This window comes from Schistocerca gregaria, chromosome 3 (assembly GCF_023897955.1).
Source record: "Schistocerca gregaria isolate iqSchGreg1 chromosome 3, iqSchGreg1.2, whole genome shotgun sequence".
Taxonomy (NCBI): domain Eukaryota; kingdom Metazoa; phylum Arthropoda; class Insecta; order Orthoptera; family Acrididae; genus Schistocerca; species Schistocerca gregaria.
In genome coordinates this window covers 662,628,077-662,653,734 of record NC_064922.1, presented here as the reverse complement: position 1 = coordinate 662,653,734, position 25,658 = coordinate 662,628,077, and the positions used below count along the sequence as shown (strand labels likewise).

General features: G+C 39.1%; 1 protein-coding gene across 3 annotated transcripts in view; it reads left to right on the top strand.

The window, feature by feature from the left end:
* The window catches only part of LOC126354915 (breast cancer type 1 susceptibility protein homolog), a 245,320-nt gene that overhangs the window by 129,242 nt on the left and 90,420 nt on the right, over positions 1 to 25,658 (top strand). For 2 of the 3 annotated variants that reach the window (XM_050004985.1, XM_050004984.1), the window contains exons 7-10: positions 3,168 to 3,238; positions 16,581 to 16,664; positions 17,262 to 18,026; positions 23,956 to 24,323. In XM_050004985.1, coding sequence (XP_049860942.1) covers positions 3,168 to 3,238; positions 16,581 to 16,664; positions 17,262 to 18,026; positions 23,956 to 24,323 — 1,288 coding nt within the window. The remainder of the gene's footprint in view (positions 1 to 3,167; positions 3,239 to 16,580; positions 16,665 to 17,261; positions 18,027 to 23,955; positions 24,324 to 25,658) is intronic. The other variant, XM_050004986.1, reaches the window with a different exon arrangement.

Here is a 25,658-nt window from a genome sequence, read left to right as displayed (position 1 = left end):
TTCCCAGCATCACTATCCAACACTGATGGGTGTTCTGTGTCTTGCAGCAGCATTAAATCTTAACACGCAATATTTCTACAGACGAGAGTAAAAACAAATTTCATGTTCCACAAATCCAATAAAACATTAGTACTATTTATTTAGGTTGAATTGGTTGACTATTTCTGTTAGGCACATTATTTACAATAATTGGTACAATTCCAACATTGTGTTTACAATTATGTTTACTATCTTGATCAAGTCACTAGCCAGTATTACTGTTTTCAAACTGTCGACTGCTTTTGTACAAGGCATTTGCTCACATTTGTCTGAAGGTGCCCAGCTGCCCTTGAGCAGTTACTGCTGCTGTAAACTGTCACATGACACTGATTTGAAACTTCTTGGCAGATTAAAACTGTGTGCTGAGCTGGAACTCTAATCCAAAACCTTTGCTTTTCACTGGCTAGTGCTCTACCAGTTGAATTACCCAGGCACACTCAAGTCCGAAAAACTGCCACCTTTCTTCTGCTTTTCTCACTTCACAGAAGTTCTCCTGCAAAAATTGCAGAACTTGGGTTAATGGAAGAATGGATACCTCACAATGTTACATTATGTACTGTTTTATTCATGGCATCAGGCATGTTGTCTAGGCACCTTTCTAATGTAATTATAGGCAGACCATCTTAGCCTGTTGAGTTTGAGCTTTTTTGTGACTGGGCTATGTACTTTTTCTCCTTGCTGCATTTAACTTGAATATCATCGTACCTATTATGAAGATTGTTAAATTGGTCACTGATGGATTTTCCAGCAGAAGAAAAATACTTGTTAGAAGCATTTGCAGTCAGATATAGTGATTTTATTATAATCCCTTTATGGTTGATGGTAAGGTTACTAAAAGTGATTTGTCCTTGCTCTCTCTAAAACTGTGTATAACTTTCCACCTGCTATGCTAGTTTCTTTCTAAACATTATGGTTACATATTTACTTCTAGTTTCAAATTTCAAATCTTTATAACAATCATTAGAGTTCTTAAATTTTATGTTTCATCACTGATTATTGAAATACTTAAGCAACACACACCAAAGTTCAATGTGCTATTTTTTGTGTCTGACCCTAATCTGGGTTCTTTGCATTCCATGTTTTGAGAGGTGGTAGTAGGGACCAAAACGAGAAAAAATTTCCAGCTGAAATGATCTCTAAAACGCATACCCTACAAGCTATGAGCACTTACTCATCTTTGCTACTGTGAAACACATCTCATCAACTAAACAAGTGCTCACAACACATAACACATGCACCTTAGCTCCCTTGTGTAATGGACATTTTTTCTTGTTTTTGTCCATATTACCACTCTCAAAATATGGAAAGCAAAAAACTTGCTGTAGAAGAGATTTGTTTGACAGAATCAGAGATGAAGGAGTGTTTGTAGCGCAAGGTATGCATTTTAGAAACCATGTTTACTAGAGGGTTTTTCCTCATTTTGGTCCATACTACAACCTTTGAGCGTTTGTTGGTGGTGTTCTGGTTCACCCTCTTTGTCATGTGGGATATGAGTTTTGAATCACCCTGTAAATATTACTTGAAAGTTGATAAAAAGTTGCTCCTCTTCTTTTGCACATAGCATTAATTTTTATTATTTTCTTCTAGACTTTGAAGAAAAATAAATAAGTCTAAGCCTGTGGCTGTTCTACCTTTCCACTGAGAGTGAAGTTTACAAAGCTGTTTATCCTAAAATAGTCTGTCGACAGGAATCATCATAAATGTATGTCAAGTCTTAATATTTGGGCAATAATTCCACTGTTTGAGCCTTCTGCTGGTTATCAAAATAAAAGAATGCCTAAACTTTATTAATACAGAACTCAAAGATGTTTAGCTTGTCTTATAGCTGCAGTACTTCATAGATGGATAATACAACTTGTAATGTGTTTTCAGAGGTATTTTGTACTATTTACTGTGCAGAGCAAGTCTCTGTTATGTCAGTAATGATGAAGAAAGGCATATAGGGGGTATTCTCTGCCCTAAGAAAGATTTTTTGATGATGTTACAAGTTGGTAATTTGATGGACCAGCAGTAGTGTTTAAGTTCATCTGCATGTTTGTCATACCAAACCGAGTTTCCTGCAAAAAGGAATACAGCCAGTGATGTGTATGAAGATAACGTGCCAGTTGAGAACACCATGTGTGCGGTCAAATACCAACATAAACCTTGTTCACTGTTTTCCATTAGAGAGTAGCAATAGGATGAATAGAATGTGATTTAAATGTGACACACAAGTCCCAGAACAACATTAATCTTTGCTAGTAAGATTCACACAATTTGGTAAATTAGCTTTCAGTGGCATGTCCCCAAAATAGGTCCTATACGTAGTTAGAAAATAGGTGAAGAATGGCTCACTGCACCATTTTACTCTCTTCCCTTTATTATTAATCCATCTTTAGTTTTGCCTTCATGAACAGTTGTGTTCCAAAAGCCACCAAATGGTATTTGGTAACATTATGTGTGTTGTTTCACAAGTCCTCTTTCTCCTAGCTACCTTCTCACATACTGTGGGAAGAGAATGTCCAGGTTCGTAAAGTGTTGGTACAAATCTTAATGTTTTTTCACTGAAACAGATGGAAGATATTCAGTGGCATAATGCAGCATGAAGATGAAAAAACTAAGCAAATAAACATACAGTGCTTGATCTATTATCAAAGATCCCAACTTATAAGTAGCAGTCACAGTGTGCACATACAAATCAGTGTCAATTACTGATGTTCTGCTGCAAGTTGCTAAAGGACAAACAGCAAAGAAGGAAAGGTAGAGAGAAATTACTCTGTTTAGAACAGCAGTTGATAGACATGCACAGAAATTCTACTGTCATTCCTTTTAACTGTTTGCATATTCTGTGTCATCTCATATATAGATTTCTGACTGATGTTTCATATGATGTGCCACTACTAGTTTTCCATAGGTTCCATTACCCATACCTTTTCTTTCAGCTTCCATCCAAAGAATTCTCATTTCCAAAATATGGTAATTAACATTTATCAAAGACTGCCCTAAGGTTAAATATAATGTTTGGTAACACGGGGAAATATGACTTGTGTAAAGGTAAGAGCATAGGTATTATATAAAACAACTATGAAGCATTTACATTGTTTCAAAAAATCTGATACCTTAATTATAGACATGCATTATCTTTTCAGCGTAGAAGCCAACTCTGAGGAAATTTCTGTTGATGTTCCTATGAGGTTGAAACCCACACCTACACAAGAAGGTATGTATTGTTATACATGCTTCACGTAACACACCTGATATTAAATGCTTGTCTGTAGCTTTTGTCAAATCTCCTGTAACTCTTATTCTGTTTGTTTACAGTCTTAATTGTGGAGACTAAGGATATGCCTCTGCCTATTTGTCTCTCTGGAAAGTACCTATAAATAGCTGCCTTCTTTAGCTTTAATAATTGATCAACAGAATGCAAGTGACTGTTTTGATAGTTATGTGTGAATTTTAGTTAGCTCAGTAAAGATTCTTAAACATGTGTGGAAGAAGCCTACCCCATTCCTGCTTGCATAATATGTGAGGGAAGATCGGAGTGTAACACACAAGAATTTTATCACCAAAAAGTTTAATTTGTAACAAAAAAAAAATCACAAAGGAACATACATGTTTTACATACATTTCTATGTAGTCACCAACGTTCTCCACACACTTTTCTCATTGTGGTACCAGTTTGAATCTGCGCTATTTGTAAAGTCTGTTTGGTTGAAGTATAACATCTGTGGACAGCTGATTTCATTTTTGCTTCTGTCACAAAGTGCCCAGCAATTTCTTCATGGGACCGAACACATGAAAGTCTGACGGTGCAAAGTTCGGACCGTATGGTGAATGCTGGAGCACCTCCCACCCAAATTTGGCAGTTTGCTCATGCACAAGAGCAGCAACATGGGGGTGAGCATTTACATAAAGAAGCTTGACACCATCAGCATTAATGCTTATCACAAAGGGCAAGACACAACTTGACCAAAGTTTTAATGTAGGCTACAGCATTCACATTGGTCCTGTGTTCGTCAAAGTCCACCAATAACACAGTGTCACAAGCACTTTCCCAGAGGATTGAGTCACTTTGAATTTTTTTCATACTGGGTAACCAGCATGTTTCCTCTCCATAGAGGCCTCCTTGGCTTCAGGCACGTAGTAGTATACCTATGACTCATCACCAGTGATGATTCCTTTCAAAAAGTGGTGGCCTTCTGCAACATAATGTGTTAAGTGATCCAAGCTTGGCATCATTCGCTGCCCTTGTAGTTATCTATCAGGTTCTTAGGCGCCCAGCAAATCCCCACCTTTCAAAATTTCAGTGTCTCATGAAGAATATCATACACCACACCACAGGAAACATTGAACTGCTGCGATAAGGTTCACAGTTGCACACACTGGTCGTTCAAAATTACTGCCTCAGTGGGTCTGACATTCTGTAGGTTGCAAATGTTACTGGCCATGCGGAGCATGGTGAATCACAGGTTCCCTGTAACTTTCACTGTGTTCATACTCTTTGGCCCACAAATATTGAATTACTGCCTGTAGCGCAAACTCCAGATTATGTCGTCGTGAAATTTTAACATTCCAGCTGCAATACCAGGGTAGCAAAAATTAATGTGTGTTGCTTTCCAATCCTCCCTCACATGTATGCTCATCTGTTTGTCTATGTCAAATTATTGATGTCATCTGTTAAGAAAAATTTAGCTGTTTTCGTGGGTAATATCTCCCCCAATGCATTTTGTTTTAAGAATTAGAAAGAAAATGTTTGAACAATAATGGAGGCTTTCCTCACAATGTAAATTAAGTAGTATTTTATATAGAAAAATATTGTCATTACAGATGATCAGTCTATCTCCCCCTCTCCCCAGGCCACATCCTAGGCATTGATAATGATGCTGCTAACTGCTCCAATTCCTTTAGTGGAAAGACATGCTGGTGTGGCCTGACTTGAGGTTTCTCTTCTCGTTGTTCATACTCGGACATATGTGACGGACATGTACAGCTTCCAGAAAGAGTGATCTGAATAAATCCAAATTTGGAGGATGTGTACAAACATGTACAGCTGAGCAAGGTTTCGGGACAGTTTTTGATGTAAGCATAACTGAAGGCTAGACTGCCCAAAGAATTTAGTGAATCCAGTATAAATGAAACTATATAATTTGATAAACTCTCTCCTGAAAATGAATGTATAACTTCTCTAAAAAGTATGTAGTGTAGCTAAAGTAATATTCTCTTTAAGATCAGTGTTTTCAGATTGCAGTCAGGTAAAATTATTGTTAAACCAAAATACACCAAAGCTGCATAATTATCAGCAGCCGAAAATATCCATGAAAGTCACTGCTTAACAGGAGGTTAAACTATAATCATCATTCCTTCTGTACTATTTTGTGAATAAAACTGTCTTGGTCGCTTAATAAATTTCTGTGTTACACCGTTCTGGCCACTGCCATCATCGGGTATCCGCAATTTCGTTTAAAGAAACATAAAGAGTGACAGGCATTTGTTGTGTAACATCAAGCTACAAAAGACAAAAAATTAAGAAGTTAAAAAATACTTTAACAGGTCTCTCATCAAAAAGCTTAGAATTTCTGTACACTACAGACAGCACTGCTGTTATACATTATTAAGCTACTCAGCAACATTCATGAGTGTGACAACACTCATAATTCAGTCTAAATAAATGATAATCTTGAAAATTTGTCCATTTTTTATTTATTTATTTTAATTAAATGGTAAGTTGCCAGTACATTTGGTTGATTACCCTTTAAAGAGTAAAATTCTGTTGTCAGACATGTTCATTTTTGCTAAAGAAGATTTTCCATGCAGTTTTAACTGCACAAAACACCGACATATATTAGACTAACACATAACATTTTGATTAACAACAACAACAATAATAATAATAATAATAATAATAATAATAATTATTATTATTATTATTATTATTATTATTATTATCAGTATTTTTGTACATATAACAGAACGTATAAAGAAACACTATATAGGTGAGACATCAAACTTTAAAACACTGTCCTTGCTCAGGGCTGAATAACAAAAAAACGCACATAGACACACATAGCTACCTGTTTCTGCCTGGCTCATGTCCTAGACCTTGCAGATATCGAAGCACACTCTCAAGACATTGGATCCCACAAGGTAGACAGTGTTGTTTATTTATTTTAGTCTCTGCACTTTTCCACTGATTGACCTGTCCATTATACAATGATTGTCTTCAAGAGTCGAAACCTTTTGTCTCTTGCTACCGTTACTGACTTAACATTACTCTACTTTGGTTTTAGAATTTGTGATTACTTGCCTTCGATATCTAGAGGAATTTTAATGACAATGCATTAACATTTAATTTGTTTTGAGTCCAGTCATAACCACTGTCCTGTTGCTAGGTAGTTCGCATGCTAGGGGTGTGGGCCAACCTCTGCAGGATGAATTAGGGTCAGAATACCAGGTCACAAGTTTTTTCAAACCTACTGCTGGACTGGGGCAGATTACAGAGGATTTAGGTTCACTATGTAGAGGCTTTACTAAGAAAGATACCATGATTGTTGTGGGTGGCCAGGCAACAGTATTGTCAGAGATCTGGGGTACAGCATAGAGTGTGACCTGGCAAATATTTCATCAGCATTGAGTCATACCAGTGTTGGGTTTGTGTCGGTTCTGGAGCGCCACAACCAGCCTCATTTGAGCTCTTCTGCCAGGAGAGTTAATTTGGAGTTGGAACGACTACTTGGATCTGGTGCAGGGTCACACATTGGTGTGGTTCCTGTTGATTCACTCTGTAGGTGGGGCTATACTAGACATGGCCTACACCTCAACAAGAAGGGGAAGGGTAAACTGGCTGGGCTGATAGCAGGAAATTTAAAGGGGGGGGAGGAACTACATCTCATGGTGGAAACTCTTTTTTTAGTGTAAGATCAGTGTCCAGTGGGAAACTCAGCCAGGCAAGTACTAAAGATGTTAAAAAAGTTCAAGATACTCACAAAAGTAAAGTGAAAAATAATGTTAGTATATTTCATCAAAATATTAGGGGATTGAAGAATAAAATTGATGAGCTTCTGCTTTGTTTAGAAGATATAGAAACTGAGAATGTAATAGATGTACTATGCCTGTCTGAGCATCACATCGTCACTGATATGCAAAAGGTTAGCATCAGTGGGTACAAATTAGTTGCACATGTAAGTAGAGATAATATGATGAGAGGAGTAGTTGCCATATATGTCAAAAGCTTCTACAGTGTAAAAAATTTAGAAACTAAAAAATTTTGTGTAGAGCAACATATGGAAGCATGTGTCACTGAACTAAAACTAAATGATGACACTTTCATAATTGTAACAGTGTATATGTCCCCCTCAAGGAATTTCCAGCTATTTCTAGAAAACTTGGATGCTTTGTTGTGCTATCTATCAGACAGGGGGAAGCAAATTATCATTTGTGTGGACTTCAATGTTGATTCCCTGAAAGAGTGTAATAGGAAGAATGATCTTGTAGTATTACTCAGTTCTTTCAATTTGAGCTCTGTCATTGATTTTCCTACTCGGATAACAGAGAACAGCAGGACATTGATAGATAACTTTTTTATAGACAAAGATAAATTTAAGGACACAAATGCTTACCCTGTTGAGAATGGTCTTTCAGATCATGGTGCATAGTTAGTTACAGTACATGACATAGCTCCATGCAGTATATCAAATCAGAATTTCAAAGCAGTCCGTTGAATTAACAATATAAATATTGTAAACTCTAGGGAAAGCCTAAAGCAGCTAGACTGGGATGAAGTGTGTAAGGAACCTGATGCAAACTTGAAATATAACTTATTTCATGATACATTTTTAAGGATATTTGAAAATTGTTTTCCCAAGAAAATAGTTAAACATAATTCCAAGAAAACATATAAAAAACCTTGGCTAACTAAAGAAATAAGAATATCTTGCAACCGTAAAAGAGAACTGTATCTAACAGCAAGAGGGAGTACTGACACCAAAATTGTTCAATATTATAAAAACTATTGTGCGGTACTAAGAAAAGTTATTAAAAAGTCCAGAAGCATGTGTATCATGTCTGAGATCAGTAACTCTGATAATAAAATTAAAGCAATTTGGAATATTATTGAAAGGGAAACAGGGCAACCAAGAGCACAGGAAGACTTCAGTGCCGTAAAACTGAATGACATGTGTACTAACAAACAATATTTTCAATAATCATTTTTTTAATGTTGTGGAGAAAATAGGATCTAGATCTTCACTAGAAGAGGCAAGGCTTCTAATAGAAGAGTCCATACCTGTGCAGTTTGAAACAATTGTATTTCCACCAACCACTCCCTCTGAAATCAGTAAAATAATAAACTCACTGAAAAGTAAAAGCTCTTACGGAATTGATGGCATTTCCAGCAAGATACTTAAAGCTTGTTCCCCACAGATAAGTAGGATTCTCAGCCACGTATGTAATAGCTCTTTGGAGCAGGGTGTTTTCCCCGATAGACTGCCACTGTAAAACCATTGCATAAAAAGGGGGATATGTCGAATGTCAACAACTATCGCCCAATCTCTCTTCTGAGAGCTCTAAAAAAATTTTGAGAAAGTAATGTATTAAAGAGTAGCCTCTCATATTTGTAAAAATAAAGTACTAACAAAATGTCAGTTTGGTTTTCAGAAATGCTTTTCAACGGAAAATGCTATATACACTTTCACTTATCAAATATTAAATGCTCTGAATAACCAGACATCACCCATTGGTATTTTTTGTGATCTCTCAAAGGCCTTTGATTGTGTAAATCATGGAATTCTTTTAGATAAGCTAAATCATTATGGTTTGAGGGAGGCAGTGCACAAATGGTTTAATTCATACTTAACTGGAAGAATGCAGAAGGTTGAAACACATTATTCATGTGATGTTAAAACAACAGCTGATTCCTCAAAGTGGGGGGCTATCAAGTACGGGGTCCCACAGGGTTCGGTCTTAGGTCCTTTGCTGTTCTTGATATACATTAATGACTTACCATTCCACATTGATGAAGATGCAAAGTTAGTTCTTTTTGCTGATGATACAAGTATAGTAATAACATCCAAAAACCAAGAACTAAGTGATGTAATTGTAAATGATGTTCTTCACAAAATTATTAAGTGGTTCTCAGCAAATGGACTCTCTTTAAATTTTGATAAAACACAGTATATACAGTTCCGTACAGTAAATGGCACAACTCCAGTAATAAATATAGACTTTGAACAGAAGTCTGCAGCTTAGGTAGCATTTTCAAAAATTTTAGGTGTGTCCATTGATGAGAGGTTAAACTGGAAGCAACACATTGATGGTCTGCTGAAACGTCTGAGTTCAGCTATGTATGCTATTAGGGTTATTGCAAATTTTGGTGGCAGGAATCTCAGTAAATTAGCTTACTATCATTCACTGCTTTCGTATGGCATCATATTCTGGGGTAATTCATCGTTGAGTAGAAAAGTATTCATTGCTCAAAAACGTGTAATCAGAATAAGGCTGCGTTCACAATGCCGGGCGGGCCTGGCCGGGATGACGTGTACTGGGTCGGCTCGTGCCTAGCCAGCTCAGGCCGTCGTGAAGTGCACTCACATTGTGCGCCGCGCCGAGCCGGGACGGCGAAATGGGGGAAAATCCACTTCTCCGATTTTCATGTTTTAAAAATTCTTGGCGGTATACAAGACTTCGCCACACCGTTTTATGAACTTACTTTTTCCTTAAAAGCGTTACTTACATGGTGAAAAAAGAAAAAGTCTACTTTTCGTTTCGTGTGATTTCTTAGTTTCGTAACGCTTCCCAACCGATTTTGAAGAAAGTGTGCGGCTAAAAAATCTGATTTTTGTACACGCGGTAGTGTAACATCTTAGCTTCGTATTGAATCACTTATATTTCCGTATTTCGTGACAGTCATTGTGAAATGATGCTATTTGTCAACGTTGTGCACTTGATTTACAAATCTTGTAGTGAAAAAGTTATGCAGCGGGTAGCTTACTGTTAGATCCGTTTTAGACCATACATTGTTCTACATCTACATGACTACTCTGCAATTCACATTTAAGTGCTTGGCAGAGGGTTCATCGAACCACAATCATACGATCTCTCTACAGTTCCACTCCCGAACAGCGAGCGGGAAAAACGAACACCTAAACCTTTCTGTTCGAGCTCTGATTTCTCTTATTTTATTTTTATGATCATTCCTACCTATGTAGGTTGGGCTCAACAAAATATTTTCGCATTCGGAAGAGAAAGTTGGTGACTGTAATTTCGTAAAAAGGTCTCGCCGCGACGAAAAACGTCTATGCTGTAATGACTTCCATCCCAACTCGTGTATCATATCTGCCACACTCTCTCCCCTATAACGCGATAATACAAAACGAGCTGCCCTTTTTTGCACCCTTTCGATGTCCTCCGTCAATCCCACCTGGTAAGGATCCCACACCGCGCAGCAATATTCTAACAGAGGACGAACGAGTGTAGTGTAAGCTGTCTCTTTAGTGGACTTGTTGCATCTTCTAAGTGTCCTGCCAATGAAACGCAACCTTTGGCTCGCCTTCCCGACAATATTATCTATGTGGTCCTTCCAACTGAAGTTGTTCGTAATTTTAACACCCAGGTACTTAGTTGAATTGACAGCCTTGAGAATTGTACTATTTATCGAGTAATCGAATTCCAACGGATTTCTTTTGGAACTCATGTGGATCATCTCACACACTGACACACCATACAGCAATCTTTTCTAAATCGCTTTGCAGCTGATACTGGTCTTCGGATGACCTTACTAGACGGTAAATTACAGCATCATCTGCGAACAGTCTAAGAGAACTGCTCAGATTGTCACCCAGGTCATTTATATAGATCAGGAACAGTAGAGGTCCCAGGACGCTTCCCTGGGGAACACCTGATATCACTTCAGTTTTACTCGATGATTTGCCGTCTATTACTACGAACTGCGACCTTCCTGACAGGAAATCATGAATCCAGTCGCACAACTGAGACGATACCCCATAGCTCCGCAGCTTGATTAGAAGTCGCTTGTGAGGAACGGTGTCAAAAGCTTTCCGGAAATCTAGAAATACGGAATCAACTTGAGATCCCCTGTCGATAGCGGCCATTACTTCGTGCGAATAAAGAGCTAGCTGCGTTGCACAAGAGCGATGTTTTCTGAAGCCATGCTGATTACGTGTCAATAGATCGTTCCCTTCGAGGTGATTCATAATGTTTGAATAAAGTATATGCTCCAAAACCCTACTGCAAACCGACGTCAATGATATAGGTCTGTAGTTAAATGGATTACTCCTACTACCCTTCTTGAACACAGGTGCGACCTGCGCAATTTTCCAATCTGTAGGTACAGATCTATCGGTGAGCGAGCGGTTGTATATGAGTGCTAAGTAGGGAGCTATAGTATCAGCGTAATCTGAAAGGAACCTAATCGGTATACAATCTGGACCTGAAGACTTGCCCGTATCAAGCGATTTGAGTTGCATCGCAACCCCTAAGGTATCTACTTCTAAGAAACTCATGCTAACAGATGTTCGTGTTTCAAATTCTGGAATATTCCATTCGTCTTCCCTGGTGAAGGAATTTCGGAAAACTGCGTTCAATAACTCCGCTTTAGCGGCACAGTCGTCGATAACAGTACCATCGGCACTGCGCAGCGAAGGTATTGACTGCGTCTTGCCGCTTGTGTACTTTACATACGACCAGAATTTCTTCGGATTTTCTACCAAATTTCGAGACAATGTTTCGTTGTGGAACCTATTAAAGGCATCTTGCATCGAAGTACGTGCCAAATTTCGCGCGTCTGTAAATTTTAGCCCATCTTCGGGATTTCGCGTTCTTCTGAACTTCGCATGCTTTTTCCGTTGCCTCTGCAACAGCGTTCAGACCTTTTTTGTGTACCACGGGGGATCCGTTCCATCTCTTACCAATTTATGAGGTATGAATATCTCAATTGCTGTTGCTACTATATCTTTGAATTTGAGCCACATCTCGTCTACATTCGCATAGTCAGTTCGGAAGGAATGGAAATTGTCTTTTAGGAAGGCTTCTAGTGGCACTTTATCCGCTTTTTTAAATAAAATTATTTTGCGTTTGTTTCTGATGGATTTGGAAGAAATGGTATTGAGCCTAGCTACAATGACCTTGTGATCACTAATCCCTGTATCAGTCATGATGCTCTCTATCAGCTCTGGATTGTTTGTGGCCAAGAGGTCAAGTGTGTTTTCGCAACCATTTACAATTCGCGTGGGTTCGTGGACTAACTGCTCGAAATAATTTTCGGAGAATGCATTTAGGACAATCTCGGGAGACGTTTTCTGCCTACCACCGGTTTTGAACAAGTATTTTTGCCAACATACCGAGGGTAGATAGTTGCGAATGAAATGTAGCTAAAAGTACCAAAAAGTTTTGGAAATGATAATGATACTGATATCTGTCTCTGGTCACAAGTAATGCGAGCTATTCCGTGGCGTCAGTGCCGCGTCTGCAAGTTCGCGCGGTTACAGCTTGGTTTAGTGTAGTCATATAATGCAGGACAGAAAAGAACTAATTACTAGTGATCAGCGCAGACCTAGTGCCGGTCCCTCATATTATTTTAATGGTCTCATTGTCTAGATGAAGTGTCATAGATAGACGTGTCAATGACATAGGTCTTATAAAATTTGATGTAAAACTAATCACAAAAACAAACTGGGGATTTGTGATTTGTTTACTGCAGAAACTGAAGCGCAATTCTGTAGTCTCGTTGTCTACTTTGACAGAAAAATAATGGAGAGTTAATGAAACTACTGTAGATCGACACAGGTGCACGTTTCATTGTTCTTCATGGTTTTTTTTTTCTTCCTTGGCGATCTGCGCTGCACTGTCAAGGTAATCCCCACTGTTTGGCTAAATGGCTGTTGGCTGCAGGAGGCCAAATAAATAAATTAAAAGAATCCTCACCCTTCGACAGCTGACAAGCAAGGCAGTAGAAAACACAGCTGCAGTCAACAGTTGCTCGCCTTTAGCTAGTCTGTCTTCACTCTGTTATTGGTATTGCTTTGACTCTGCAGTAACTAATCTAGTTTTGAAGTACAGAAGAACTAGGAGGTTATGGATTCATCCCATCAATAGCGACAGACATTTAGGAGAGTTTTTTTCTTTACATGAAGAACTTAAAAACTATCCTGAAAATTTTTATTCATATTACAGAATGAATCATAACACATTGACAGAGAAGGGTGCAATGTTGAAGCTGAAAAGATTTGTAACAATGCTGATATGCAGACAGCTGGTGCCACATTCAACAGAAATTCCACATTACATTCGAAAACTCTCAGGAACACTTTTGTTGAATATTTTCTTAAAATGCAACTTAAAATAATTTAAAAACCTTTAAAAAATAAATTTTGGAATTGAATGTACTTAGCTATTTACTGTATTTTTGTGTATCTCGTTTCATTGCAAATAAAACAAATAACATTATAAAGGAAAATAATTTATATTTGTGTGTACTATCTGAAATACACTCCTTGGTTACTTTGTTCGATAATCTGGAAATTGCATCATTACTGTCATACTAGCCGAATTTCGGATACCAAATTGATGGACAAAAGCTAATGTCATGTATATGTTATTCCACATTCATTAAAGTAAGAACATCGCAAAAAGATGTCATAGACAACAGCTTATAGTAACGTGCCACAGCAAGACTAAACAATGCATTGTCATCTGGTAGGGGCATATTTCCATCCCTCAGTGACACTCATATCTGTCTTCGTTTACAAGTAAATGCGAAATGTTCAGTGGCGGCAATGCCGCGATCGCTGGCAAGCTATTGTTGTAAATGCATGTAAATACAGTAGATTAAACAAATGAAATAAAAGTAATTTCGCATGTATCATTATAATAGACGTAATTTTTCCTCACTGGTTGTGAAATGTGAGGTAACATCTCAAAATAAAAGACGTGTGCAGTCACACTTGTGATGAAAGCAGAAGGGAGACGAGTGATGCGTGTACTGCCGAAGCTGTAGTGCGGCTCCACAGGCTCGCGCCGTCGATATTAAACACTCGGGATGTCGCCGGCTTGGCTCCGGGAGGCTCATGCCATGTCGGCGCGGCCCGGCCCGGCCGCCAGTGTGAACACCGCAGTTCAAAACCATGTGTTTGATATCAAAGCGGGCGGCGGCCCGGCCAGGCTCGGCTTGGCTCGGCTCGGCTCGGCTCGGCCTGGCCGGCAGAGTGAACGCAGCCTAATTGCTGGATCCCACCCACGGTCATCCTGCAGACATCTATTTAAGGATCTAGGGATCCTCACAGTAACCTCACAGTATATACATTCACTTATGAAATTTGTTGTTAATAATCCAACCTAGTTCAAAAGTAATAGCAGTGTGCATAGCTATAACACTAGGAGAAAGGATGATCTTCACTATGCAGGGTTAAATTTGACTTTGGCACACAAAGGGGTAAATTATGCTGCCACAAAAGTCTTTGGTCACCTACCAAGTAGCATCAAAAGCCTGACAGATAGTCAACCAACATTTAAAAATAAATTAAAAGAATTTCTAGATGAGAACTCCTTCTACTCACTGGCTGAATTTTTAGATATAAAGTAAGGGAGGAGAAGGAAAAAAAACTAGCTTAAACATTAGTGTCATGCGATATTTTGTGTAATGTAATATCTTTTACAGACATCTTTTATTAACCTGACACGTTCCACATCATTACGAAGTGTCATATTCATGATCTATGGATCAATATTAATCTAATCTAATCTACTGCGAGATATATATATTTTCCAAGGGCATCACACTTCTCCAAAATAGGCTGCAGATGTTAGGAACTTGAATGTTATGCATCCACACAGATATTTCCTCCCACAAAGCTATTCCAGTTGCCATCCTGTTCTGAAGACACACATCCTTGCATAGCATGGTTCTCCATGTGGTAATAAAATAACAAATCCATGGAATGTTTGTGATAACGTTGTTTTATGGTCATTGTTAATAAGTATCATTTACTAAAAAGAAAATTTAGGGATCCACATTACTTTGGAGTGGTCTGTAATGCCACAGTCTTGTCTTACAGAAAAACTAACCTTTTACAAATAGGAGAGCCCAGGCTACCGAAATCTTTGTCGAAGAGTTCAAGTGCTCTGCAAAAGCGACAGATAGCACAATATGAGGAAGTCCAAGTTTTTATAGAATTGACAGTTGAGAATGGAATGGAAAGCATTGAGGGAATTATAACCTGTGTATATAGGGGGCTTCTGGTCCTGTTTTATGAGTATTCAGTTAGAATGTTCAAACCCTGCCCTATAGGGTGCGGACACTGCTGAGCGCCCCTAAGCTTGCTCACAGCTAGCAACTGAAGTAGGCTAGGTGCCAGGCTTTTAACCAGCATATAGCAACTAGTAACTTGTACATACAAGAGAACAGTTGGATCAAAGATATTTTACGTTCATTTATAGACCTCCATTGGAACTTTACCAGTGGCATTAAAGTCACTAAGGTCTTCCCTCCCTGTGCTTCAGTTTTATTCTAGCTTTTTTTAATATGTGTTTTTCATGCACATTAACATCATTTCTTTGATGAACCCATGAGTGCTATGTCACAATGCTTGGCATTGGCTCACATTAGGAAGAACAGCGATGCGATTTCCCATTCAGCTATTTAGATTTTGGTTTTCTGTGGTTTCACTAGATGGGTTTTAACAAATTGAGATCCAGTGAATATGGTGGATGTTCAGGTTGCACCACCCCTTTTTTGCCAGGAACTGTTTGATGATATTGGCTGTGTGTGGGTGAGCGTTGTTGCGAACAAAAAGACCAGGATCCTTGTTATACTTACTGGATTGTACCCTGCATAGACATTGCATGAAACGGGTCAAGATTACAACGGACCATGCAGCGATCCCCCCTCAGGTAGAAATTCCTTGCGGATAATGCCTTGGCTAAAAGGGAAAAAAAGGTTAATATAGTTTTGATGCGTGATGTTTTTGCTCTGATCTTTTTCCGGCGAGGTGATGCTAGAGAACGCCAATCCGTGCTTTGCTGTTTCATTTCAGGATAGTACCAGAGACATCAGGTTTCATCCTCAGTGACAGTACGGTTCAAGAAATTGGATGTCGTATCCACTGTTTCAGCAAATTCCTCTGAAACCTCTAAACGTGCCTGTTTCTGATCATCAGTCAAGCGATGTAGCACAAGACTTCAACATGTTTTCCTCATCCCTAACTCCTGGATAAGGATTTGTCACACAGATTCATGGTTAATCTGCAGTTCATCGACAGTCGTTCATGATTAATGTCCTCAGTTTCTCAATGTTTTTGTCACTGATGGTGCATGACGGTCGTCCACTACGGGGATTGTCAGAAACACTTTCTCGGCCTCCTTGAAAATGGCAAACAAATCGTACACACACTTCATAAACAGTGCTTGATCCCCATAAATACATACCAGCATTGCTTGCATTTCTTTTGATGTCTTTCCAAGCTTAAAACAAAACTTTAAATTGGTCCTTTGCTCATTCATTGTCCTTTTCTCAGTTCAGAACCAACGCACTAAACAAGCACTTCATCCAACAGGTCTAACACGGAACACGCACGATGCTCAACTGAACTATGGTGGTTGCAGGTTGTCAACACCGGCCACTACACAGGTGCAGCATTGTGAGTAGCCAGCATTGCGATCAATCATTCTGACTTCATTCACTGAACTTTATATTCAGAGGTTGTATGTTAGATTTCCTTTCTGTCCCAGCTTATGCTCTGTCTCTAATGACCGTATCATTGATGAAATATTTAACTCTAATCTTTCTTTTATAAAGCTTTCTAGTGTGTTGTATCCATTACCAGCCCCACTCTTGGAAGTGTTCCAACTGTGTAATGTGGATAACCATGCATCTTGTTCTTATAACCCATCTGGATAAGGAAGGCATATGTTCCTCTATTTTCACATAGCTGTATTATTATATTGTCTCTTGCAATGTTGCTATGTCCATTAGTAATGTGAGTTTGTTTCTGTAATTAGTTTCTTCTCTGTATGCAAAAATCGTAAATTTAACCAAAGATGGATTTGACCAATATTAATTTAATAGCACCATAGAATAACATCTCTTGAATATCTTCATTGTACAGAGTTAATAAATCTCATAAATAACAAACTGTAGCTTTATTCATTGTGATTACTCACCAATAAAACTAAAAGCATACTGAAATAGTATTTTTGTATATTTATATGTGCTAAAGCAGAAATTTGTGTTGCAGCGCCATCTACCCATGAGGAGAAGACCAGTTGGGCCCCTTCTGAGAAAAGTCAGATACTGAGCCAGCAAAGCCAGTGTTTGAGTCAGCCACCTTCTAAACTGAAAGTGGATGACTCAGCTGCCAAGCCAAGTGTCAAATACGTTCACAGTGATAATCCGAAAGTGTCAGATACACTGGACAGAACCCCAATGCAAACTCAGAGCCAGAGAAACACTCCATCTGTATCAGTTACCATAGACAGACCTCTCACACAAATGCAAAATTCTTCTTCTCAGGCTAGCTTTTCAAAAAAGAGCAGTCAGGAGAAATCTGCTGTTCAGACAAAATGTTTGAAAAGTAACTCCCCCTCTGGTGAAACATATCCGAAGAACAGTAATACTTTACACAGTGAAGGAGTTCGCTCTCAGTTCCAACAGAGTGACTCAGCAGATAAACAAGGTGTCTCTGTCAATGAGTCCCAATCACAAAAATCAGGTGAAATGGCATTGGTAGTATCTGGCTGCAGACAAAAACTATCAGTGTCTCCTTCAGTACGTGGCACAGAGGGCTCAGTCAGTAGGTCCAGCTCACAGAAATCATGTGCGGTGGCATTGCCAGCATCTGATAATACACTAAGACTGTCAGCATCTCCTGCAGTGCGTGACACTGTTGGTACTCCTGTGACAAAAGAGTTAATGACTGCAGAGAATGGGAATTGTTTTCCATCTTCTCTTCCACAAGGTGACGTTAGTAGTCATGATCCACTACGTGAAAATGGCGTATTAGGTGAGTAATAGCAGTAATTACTTTCATTTATCATGCATAAAACAAATTGTTCAGTTTTTGGTGTATAAAAACTTTTTGTGACTTAACATACTAAATTCATAAATGTGGAAAAAGTATTTCCATCACGTATTGAGGTTACTGCTGCTTATTTGAAGAAATATGTATTCCGTATTACATTTAGTGAGAATCTACATATGTGACAGATTTTTTTATTATTTCAGGCTTTATGTTTAATACGTGTACATCTACATCTCTGCAAACCATCTTGACGTGCTTGGGAGAGAGTACGTCTCATTCTTCCCATTCCATTCATATATGGAGTGTGGGAAGAATGATTGTTTGAAAGACTGTTTGTGCTTTATTTGTTCTAATCTTGTACTCATGATCCATATGTGAGTGACACATAGTGGGTTGTCGTATATTCATAGAATCATCATTTAAAGCTAGTTTTTGAAATTTCGTTAATGGGCTTTCATCTGTCTTCAAAAGTGTGCCAGTTCAGTCTCTTCAGTATCTCTGTAACGCTTCCCCATGGCTCAAACAAGCCTGTGACCATTCATTCTGTCCTTCTCCATATACACTCAGTATCCCATGTTAATCCTGTTTGGTACAGGTCCCACAGACTTGAGCAATATTCTAGAATGGCTCTCGTAAGTGACTTGTAAATGGTCTACAAAGACTGATTGCACTTGTCGGTATGATACCAAAGTCTGCCACCTGCTTTACTCACAGCTGAACCCATCTGATCATTCCGTTTCATATCTCTACATAGTGTTTCACCCAGGTCTTTGTATGAGTTGGCCAATTACAACTGTGACTCATTGATATTACAGTAATAGGATACAATGTTTTTTTCACTTTGTGAAGTGCACAAGTTTATATTTCTGAGCATTTAATGCAAGTTGCCAATTTTTGCACAACTTTGAAATCTTATCAAAATGTGACTGAATATTTATGCAGTATTTCATTATAGATCACTGCATCATTTGCAAAGGGTGTGAGATTACTATTAATATTCTCCATAACGTTATTAATGTACAGCATGAGTAGCTAGGGTCCCACCACCACGTACATGGGGCACACCCAAAGTTACTTCTACATCTGATGAGAACTCCCCATCCCAGAAAACATGCTGTGTCCTCCCTAGTGAAAAGTCCTCAATCCAGTCACAAATTTCACTTGATACGCCATATGATTGAACTTTTGACAATAAGCATAGGTGTGGTACTGAGTCAAATGCTTTTCAGAAATTGAGAAATACCGCAGCTACCTGACTGTAATGATCCTCAGCTTGTGAAAAAAGTATGAGTTGAATTTCACATCATCAATGTTTTTAGAATCAATGCTGATTGGCGTGGAGATATCATGTGTTCAAGATACATCAATGTGTTTGAGCTCAGAATAGTTTCTAAGATTCTACAACAAATGGATTTCAAGGATAATGGACTATAGTTTAATGGATCACTTCTACTACCCTTCTTGTAGGTGGGTGTGACCTTTACTTTTTTCTAAGTACTTCACATTATTTTTGATTTGATTATAGTTAGCAGAGGTTCTTACTAGCTGCAAATTCAGTATGGAATCAGATAAGGATTCCATCAGGCCCTGGAGATTTGTTCAGTTTTAACGACTTCAGCTGTTTGTCAATACCACTGACACTAAATCTTATTTCACTCATCTGCTCAGTGGTTTCCTTTGTAAAGGAACATTTGAAAATAGAGTTAAGCATTTCAACTTCTACTTTGCTACCCTCAGTTTCAGTTTGTGTGTCATTTGCTAGGGACTGGACACTGTTTTGATGCCACTAACAGCCTTTACATACTACCAGAATTTCTTTGGTTTTTATGAAAGACCATTTGAGAACATTGTGCTCAGTAGCCATTGAAGGCTTCACACATTGCTCTCTTGACAGCCAAATGTTTTTCATTCAGCATCTCTCTATATAGAATTCCTACACTCTTTTACACCTCTTGTGCAATAGTTTCTTTTTCTTTACAGTGACTGTATGTCATGGAGGCTCCCAACGATTATGAACTGTTCTACTGGGTACATATCTATCCAGGGCATGGTCAAATAGTCTTTTAAATTTGAGCCATATTTCCTCTACATGGTCCTGCCCAGTGCTGAATGTTTCAAGTTCCTCATTGAGATATGACAACGCTGATTTCTATCTACTATACTGGACATGTACATCTTTCTGCTTGTTTAGTTGTCCTTTGTACTTCATTCATCATTGCTGTCACACTTGCATCATGGTCACTAATACCACTTTCAAAGTGGACGTTGTCAAAGAGGTCAGAGCTCTTTGTCACAATTAGATCCGATATACCATTTTATGTCTATCCCTGATACTGAATTTACCCAGACAATCTCACAAGCAGTTTCAGTTTCTGCCTTGGTGGATTTGCTTGTCTACTAGGACAAATATACCACCTTCATTTCCCTTTAGCCTATCCTTTTGATATAAAATTATTTTCCTCCCAAAAATCTAACTGGTATCAATTTCAGGTTTCAATCAGTATTCTGTACCTGGTATTACGTGAGCTTACTGATTTTATCTGTGGGAGACATTTCTTTTGATCTTACACTGATACTTCTGGGTTTCCTACAACTATCTGTAAGATAGTGTGAAATGAGATCTTAGGATGACAGTAGATTTGTTTAATCAACTTCTTTATTCTGGCCCTCGCCCATAGCAAATTAGGAACTGCTTGGTGGAGGCATCTAGTTGTCTCTTGTGTGAAACAGTAAACACCCACCTTTGCTGACAGTACACAGAGCGGGGCCAAGTGTGGCGTCATTCGAATTTCACTGTCAGTTATGTGTCTGGCTGCAACCATAATGACAGTACCGCAGTGCGGCTGATGATTCTGCATTGGGGGGGGGGGGGGGGGGGGGCAGTGAGCAGGCAGCTCTCTGCTCAGGCAGTGGCTGCTTTAGTGACTCATGGTTGAACAGTGGACAGCGTACTGCTTTCCAGGATGTCGCTCAATGTGTCACAAGCTTGTGGTGTAGGCTGTGATGCCAAGATGATAATATTTTAGCACATAAATGGCTGAGTACTTGTACGCTCCAGACTATGTTTGTTTAGTGCTTAAGACATGTACACTGAACATTTCCATGGTGACAAGTGAGGAAAGGCCTCCATCCTTCCTCTAGTGTACTGTAGTGTTGGCTGTTGCCATACTGCGCCCAGCTGGCTCTGCTTTGCAATGCCTGTTTGTTGTGTTTTGTTCTGCAATTCATAACACTGCCTGCCAGCATCTGCCTATGTTGCAACTCACTTTGTCTCTGGCGTTCTTTTTGACCAAATACTGTTCATGTGCTGCCTGTCGTTATCTGGATTGCATTCAGTGTTGCAACAACTTGCATGCACCCCATGCATATTCAGCTACATGGGTAGCAGCCTCTGATGTGTAGTGAACACCTGACCCATTTAGGGGGACCCTAAACCTCTGAAGTATCTGGTTGAATCTATCCACAATCAATTCTGGTGACAATGTTCCACATTGTGAGCTTTGTTGAAACTCAGAGTGCGGAGCTGGTCTTCTTAACCTTCTCTGCCAGTTGCTGGAACGCTCAAAGTCTGACCTTGTAGCCCAGATGACAGTCATCATTTGTTCCAATGTGTGCCACAATCTGCAGCTAGTTGCTCCCTTTTCCCTCAGTGGCTGCCAGAATAGCCTCTACGGCATGTTGAGTGATGCCCCCAGGCATACACATTGAGTGCCCCTGGTGTCCTTTCTCGTTCTCTTACTGCCATTTCCCTGAGTGGTACCACCATTCACCATACGTTTGAACTGCCAACGATTAGTAGACGCCTACCCTTACACATTTGCCTCCTCTTGGCACTGGACAAAACAGGTTTCTGCAAAATGGGTGAAGTGAGTTCCTCTGGTTCAGTTTCAATTTCAGTGGAAGACAGCACCTGAAACTTGTTAGTTAGGGGATCAGTACAACAGCCTGAGTTCTCCCTGGTCCCCGTCCACCTTAAACAAGATGTACTAGTGTAAAACCACTCGGAGTCAAGCGGGTGAGTAACGACAGATCCTGTACTTTCTGTAGAGGAGACAGGATGCACAGGAGATGATAATACCTGGAACACCTTTGGTACCAGTACCACAAGTACATGACTCTCAGGAGCTTTTCCGACATTCTAATTCAAATCAGATGCCAGTCTTTCGACAGCAGCAGAGCGATTTCCAGTTGCTTATGAATGTCAACCCACTCATCCTGTGTTTGAGAACAGCATTCACAGTGGGGCTGCATTTTGGCTGGTGCAGTGTATTACAGGACAGTGAACTAATAACTGTAAACTGTGCATGCTGATTATCTTTGAATCTGTTGAGCTAAAAAAGTACTGATTCTCTATAAGAACTGAAGCAAATACATGAAATGAGATTTGCAATGAGACAACAGAAAAACCTGTGGTAAAAAATACTAGTTTCCTAAAACGCTTTAAGGTTAATTAAAATCGCTAACAAACTCAAAAATAAAGTTAATTTACCATGTATGTAGATAGTATGTACTCCTCTTTAAGGGAAAGTTAAATGTAATACAGTATGTTAGTTATAGTATCTGCTACATTAACTAAATCACAAGTCCTGATTTACTAGAAATTAGATTATGCACAGGACAGTGGTAACTTTTAATTCTTAAAAACTCTTAAATTCTTTAAACTGCTCTTTTATTTGCTTTGATATACAGTGAAATTCAGGGTGGCCTATTCTTTGGTAGTAACTGTGAATCACATATGCTGACTTGCTGAGTTGTCCAAAGGACTTGGACCAGCAACTTACGAAAATGTAGTTTTGTAACTGTCCAAAAATTCTCAGAAATAACATACTTCTCAATAATTGTACAGTGAAATGAGAGAAAGATTGTTTTGAACAACGATTGGTCTACTGTACTCAAAAATTTTAGAAGAGCACAAATAAATTTAAACCTACAATTGAAGATACAGAACAGCACAAGTTTACTGCAGCACTCACAACTGTTTGAAATTTAACTGTACAAATGGGTAATGGGTACTGATACAATCAATGAAAGATTCTGCAGAAGTGACAAAAACAGTAAAATATTTGAATCTAGAATTTCAGGTCAGTACATGACTCTGCACACATGGTCTTGTACAAAGGAAAATTCAAAAGTTGGCTTTTATATGTAAATAAATCCCTTAAAACTAAGAGTAAAACCAATCCTAATGACACAATTCCATAGAGTATCATTTTCTTAGTTTTGCTCCATGAAGTATGGGCACCCACAAGTGTAGAACAGACAGTCCTGTTTTGTCACTTATGAACTAAAGTTGTAACAGCTTAAGTGAACCTCTCACTTGTAAGCATTGCACTTTTCATTGAAGTAGTAGCAGGCTTAACTAGTTCGAGTTCACACTTTAAGAATTATAGTCCTCACTTATTGATAAAAACGATAATATTTATCTGATCTGCACTCTGCGAAGTGAGAAAGCTTGATGAAATTGTTTGTTTCTTGTAGTACATCATTTCTTAATGGCCTCTGACTTTGATGCAAATTTGGAAAACCAGTTGAGGGATTTTTTTTAATGCTTCTACTTGATGAAAAACTATAGGAACCTATGTAGACCGTTAAGCTACCATAAAAATGAATGAACTCTGCTAGACAGTCCATCACCTAAAATGATACCACATGGCAAGCTTTCGGTGCAACACAATGGACATTGTCACTTATTTCACCATGCATGTCACCGGAATGTTTCCAACCAATATCAGCACTTTAAGTGTTATTACTGTACAGAAAAAAACTGATCACTACAATCCAACATTCTATGTATGCAGACTTCATTGGTTATCTCGTTTGTCCATTTACGAGAAATTAAACTTTAGTGTCCAAAAGTTGAAGTGCCTGTATGCTGAACATCAGTCACTTGTTTTTCTCATTTTCTCTATAGGAACCCAAAATGGAATCAATGCAGAAGACAAATACGCACCAAGTGCTACACTGTTCAGTTCTGATGAGGCTGCTGAGGAAGACTGTGGACTGGGAAACAGTCAGTCACAACGCAGGAAGAGAAAAGCACCTGAAACTACACCACCGTCAAGCAACAAGAAAACCAGAAGAAGAAGTAATACTGAGTTGGACTCTGAACCTATTGATTCAGAAGAGCTTATGTGTCGAGTAATGGATGCTGTTGATCGAGAACTTGGATTACCTCCAAGAAAAGGGGAATCCAAGCAAGAGACCCAAAACTCTAAGCCATCTACACTGGAAATAACACCTGGTACGCAGTTGTGCTCCCAGGAAAGATTAAATATGCAGGTAATATTTACTTCTGCTCGATCAATATTTATTCTGCTGTGGCTGGTCATATGTAAGAACCTTTGTTACCTTTCTCAGCCAGAGATCGGATTTTATTGTCATATCCAGTTCATGGAAATTAATTAATTATTCACTAAAGTTCAGTTGTGACTCGTGCTGACCACATTCATTGGTGCAGAAACAAGAGAAATTATAACATCAACATAAACCAACAAATGACTTTTTGCAGATTGTATTAGATTACTTTGTCAGTGATAGTGAAAAAAATGGATGGACTAGGAAAATGACATAATCAAGCAATGGAAACTCCAGGTAGGAATATCAACAATGTAGGAAAAGACAGATTTGCTACTTACTGTAAAGAAGATACATCAAGTTTCAGACAGGCACAATTAAAAGACACTCACACAAAGCTTTCGGCCACAGCCTTCGTTATTAAAAGAGAGAGATGCACACACCATTCACACACACGAAAGCAAGTACATCTCATGCGCACACGACCGCCAACACCAGTATCTCCAACTGGAATGCAAGATCATGTAGAATGCAAGAAGAAATCTGGAGGGGACAGGGAAGGGGAAGGGACAATTGTGTATGCGTGGGTAGAGAGACAAATGCCGTCTGGTGGAATGCGCAGAGACGAGGCTGCCAATGGGTGCAACATCAGGGGGGCTGCAAATAAAAAGGATGGGGGATGAGAATGGGGAGGAGATGATAGGACCGAGAGGGTGGAAACTGTTGGGTGGAGGGTGTAGGGACAGTATCTTACTGTAGATTGAGGCCGGGATAATTACAGAAGCGGAGAATGTGTTGTAAGGATAACTCCCATCTGAGCAGTTCAGAAAAGCTTGCGGGCGAGGGAAGGATCCAGATGACGCAAGTTGTAAAGCCGCCATTAAAATCAATTGTGTTATATCCAGCTGCATGTTGTGGTACAGGATGGTTTACTTTGCTCTTGGGCAGTTTGGAGATGGCTGTTCATCCTCGTGGACAGCTGGTTGGTAGTTATATCAATATAAAAAGCTGTGCAGTGATTGCAGCAGAACTGGTAAATGACATTGCTGCTTCCACAGGTGGCCCTTCCGTTGATGGGGTAGGATAAAGTTGTGACAGGACTGGAAGGGGAAGTGTAAGAGTGGGTGGATTGGGCAGGTCTAGCACCTGGGTCTTCCACAGGGATATGATCCTTATGGCATGGGGTTGGGATTGGGAGTGATGTAGGGATGGACTAAGAGGTTGGGTGGGTGACAAAACACCACTTTAGGTGAGTTGGGTAGTATCTCGGGTAAGATGTCTCTAATTTCAAGGCACAGTGATAGGTAAGCAAAGTCCTGG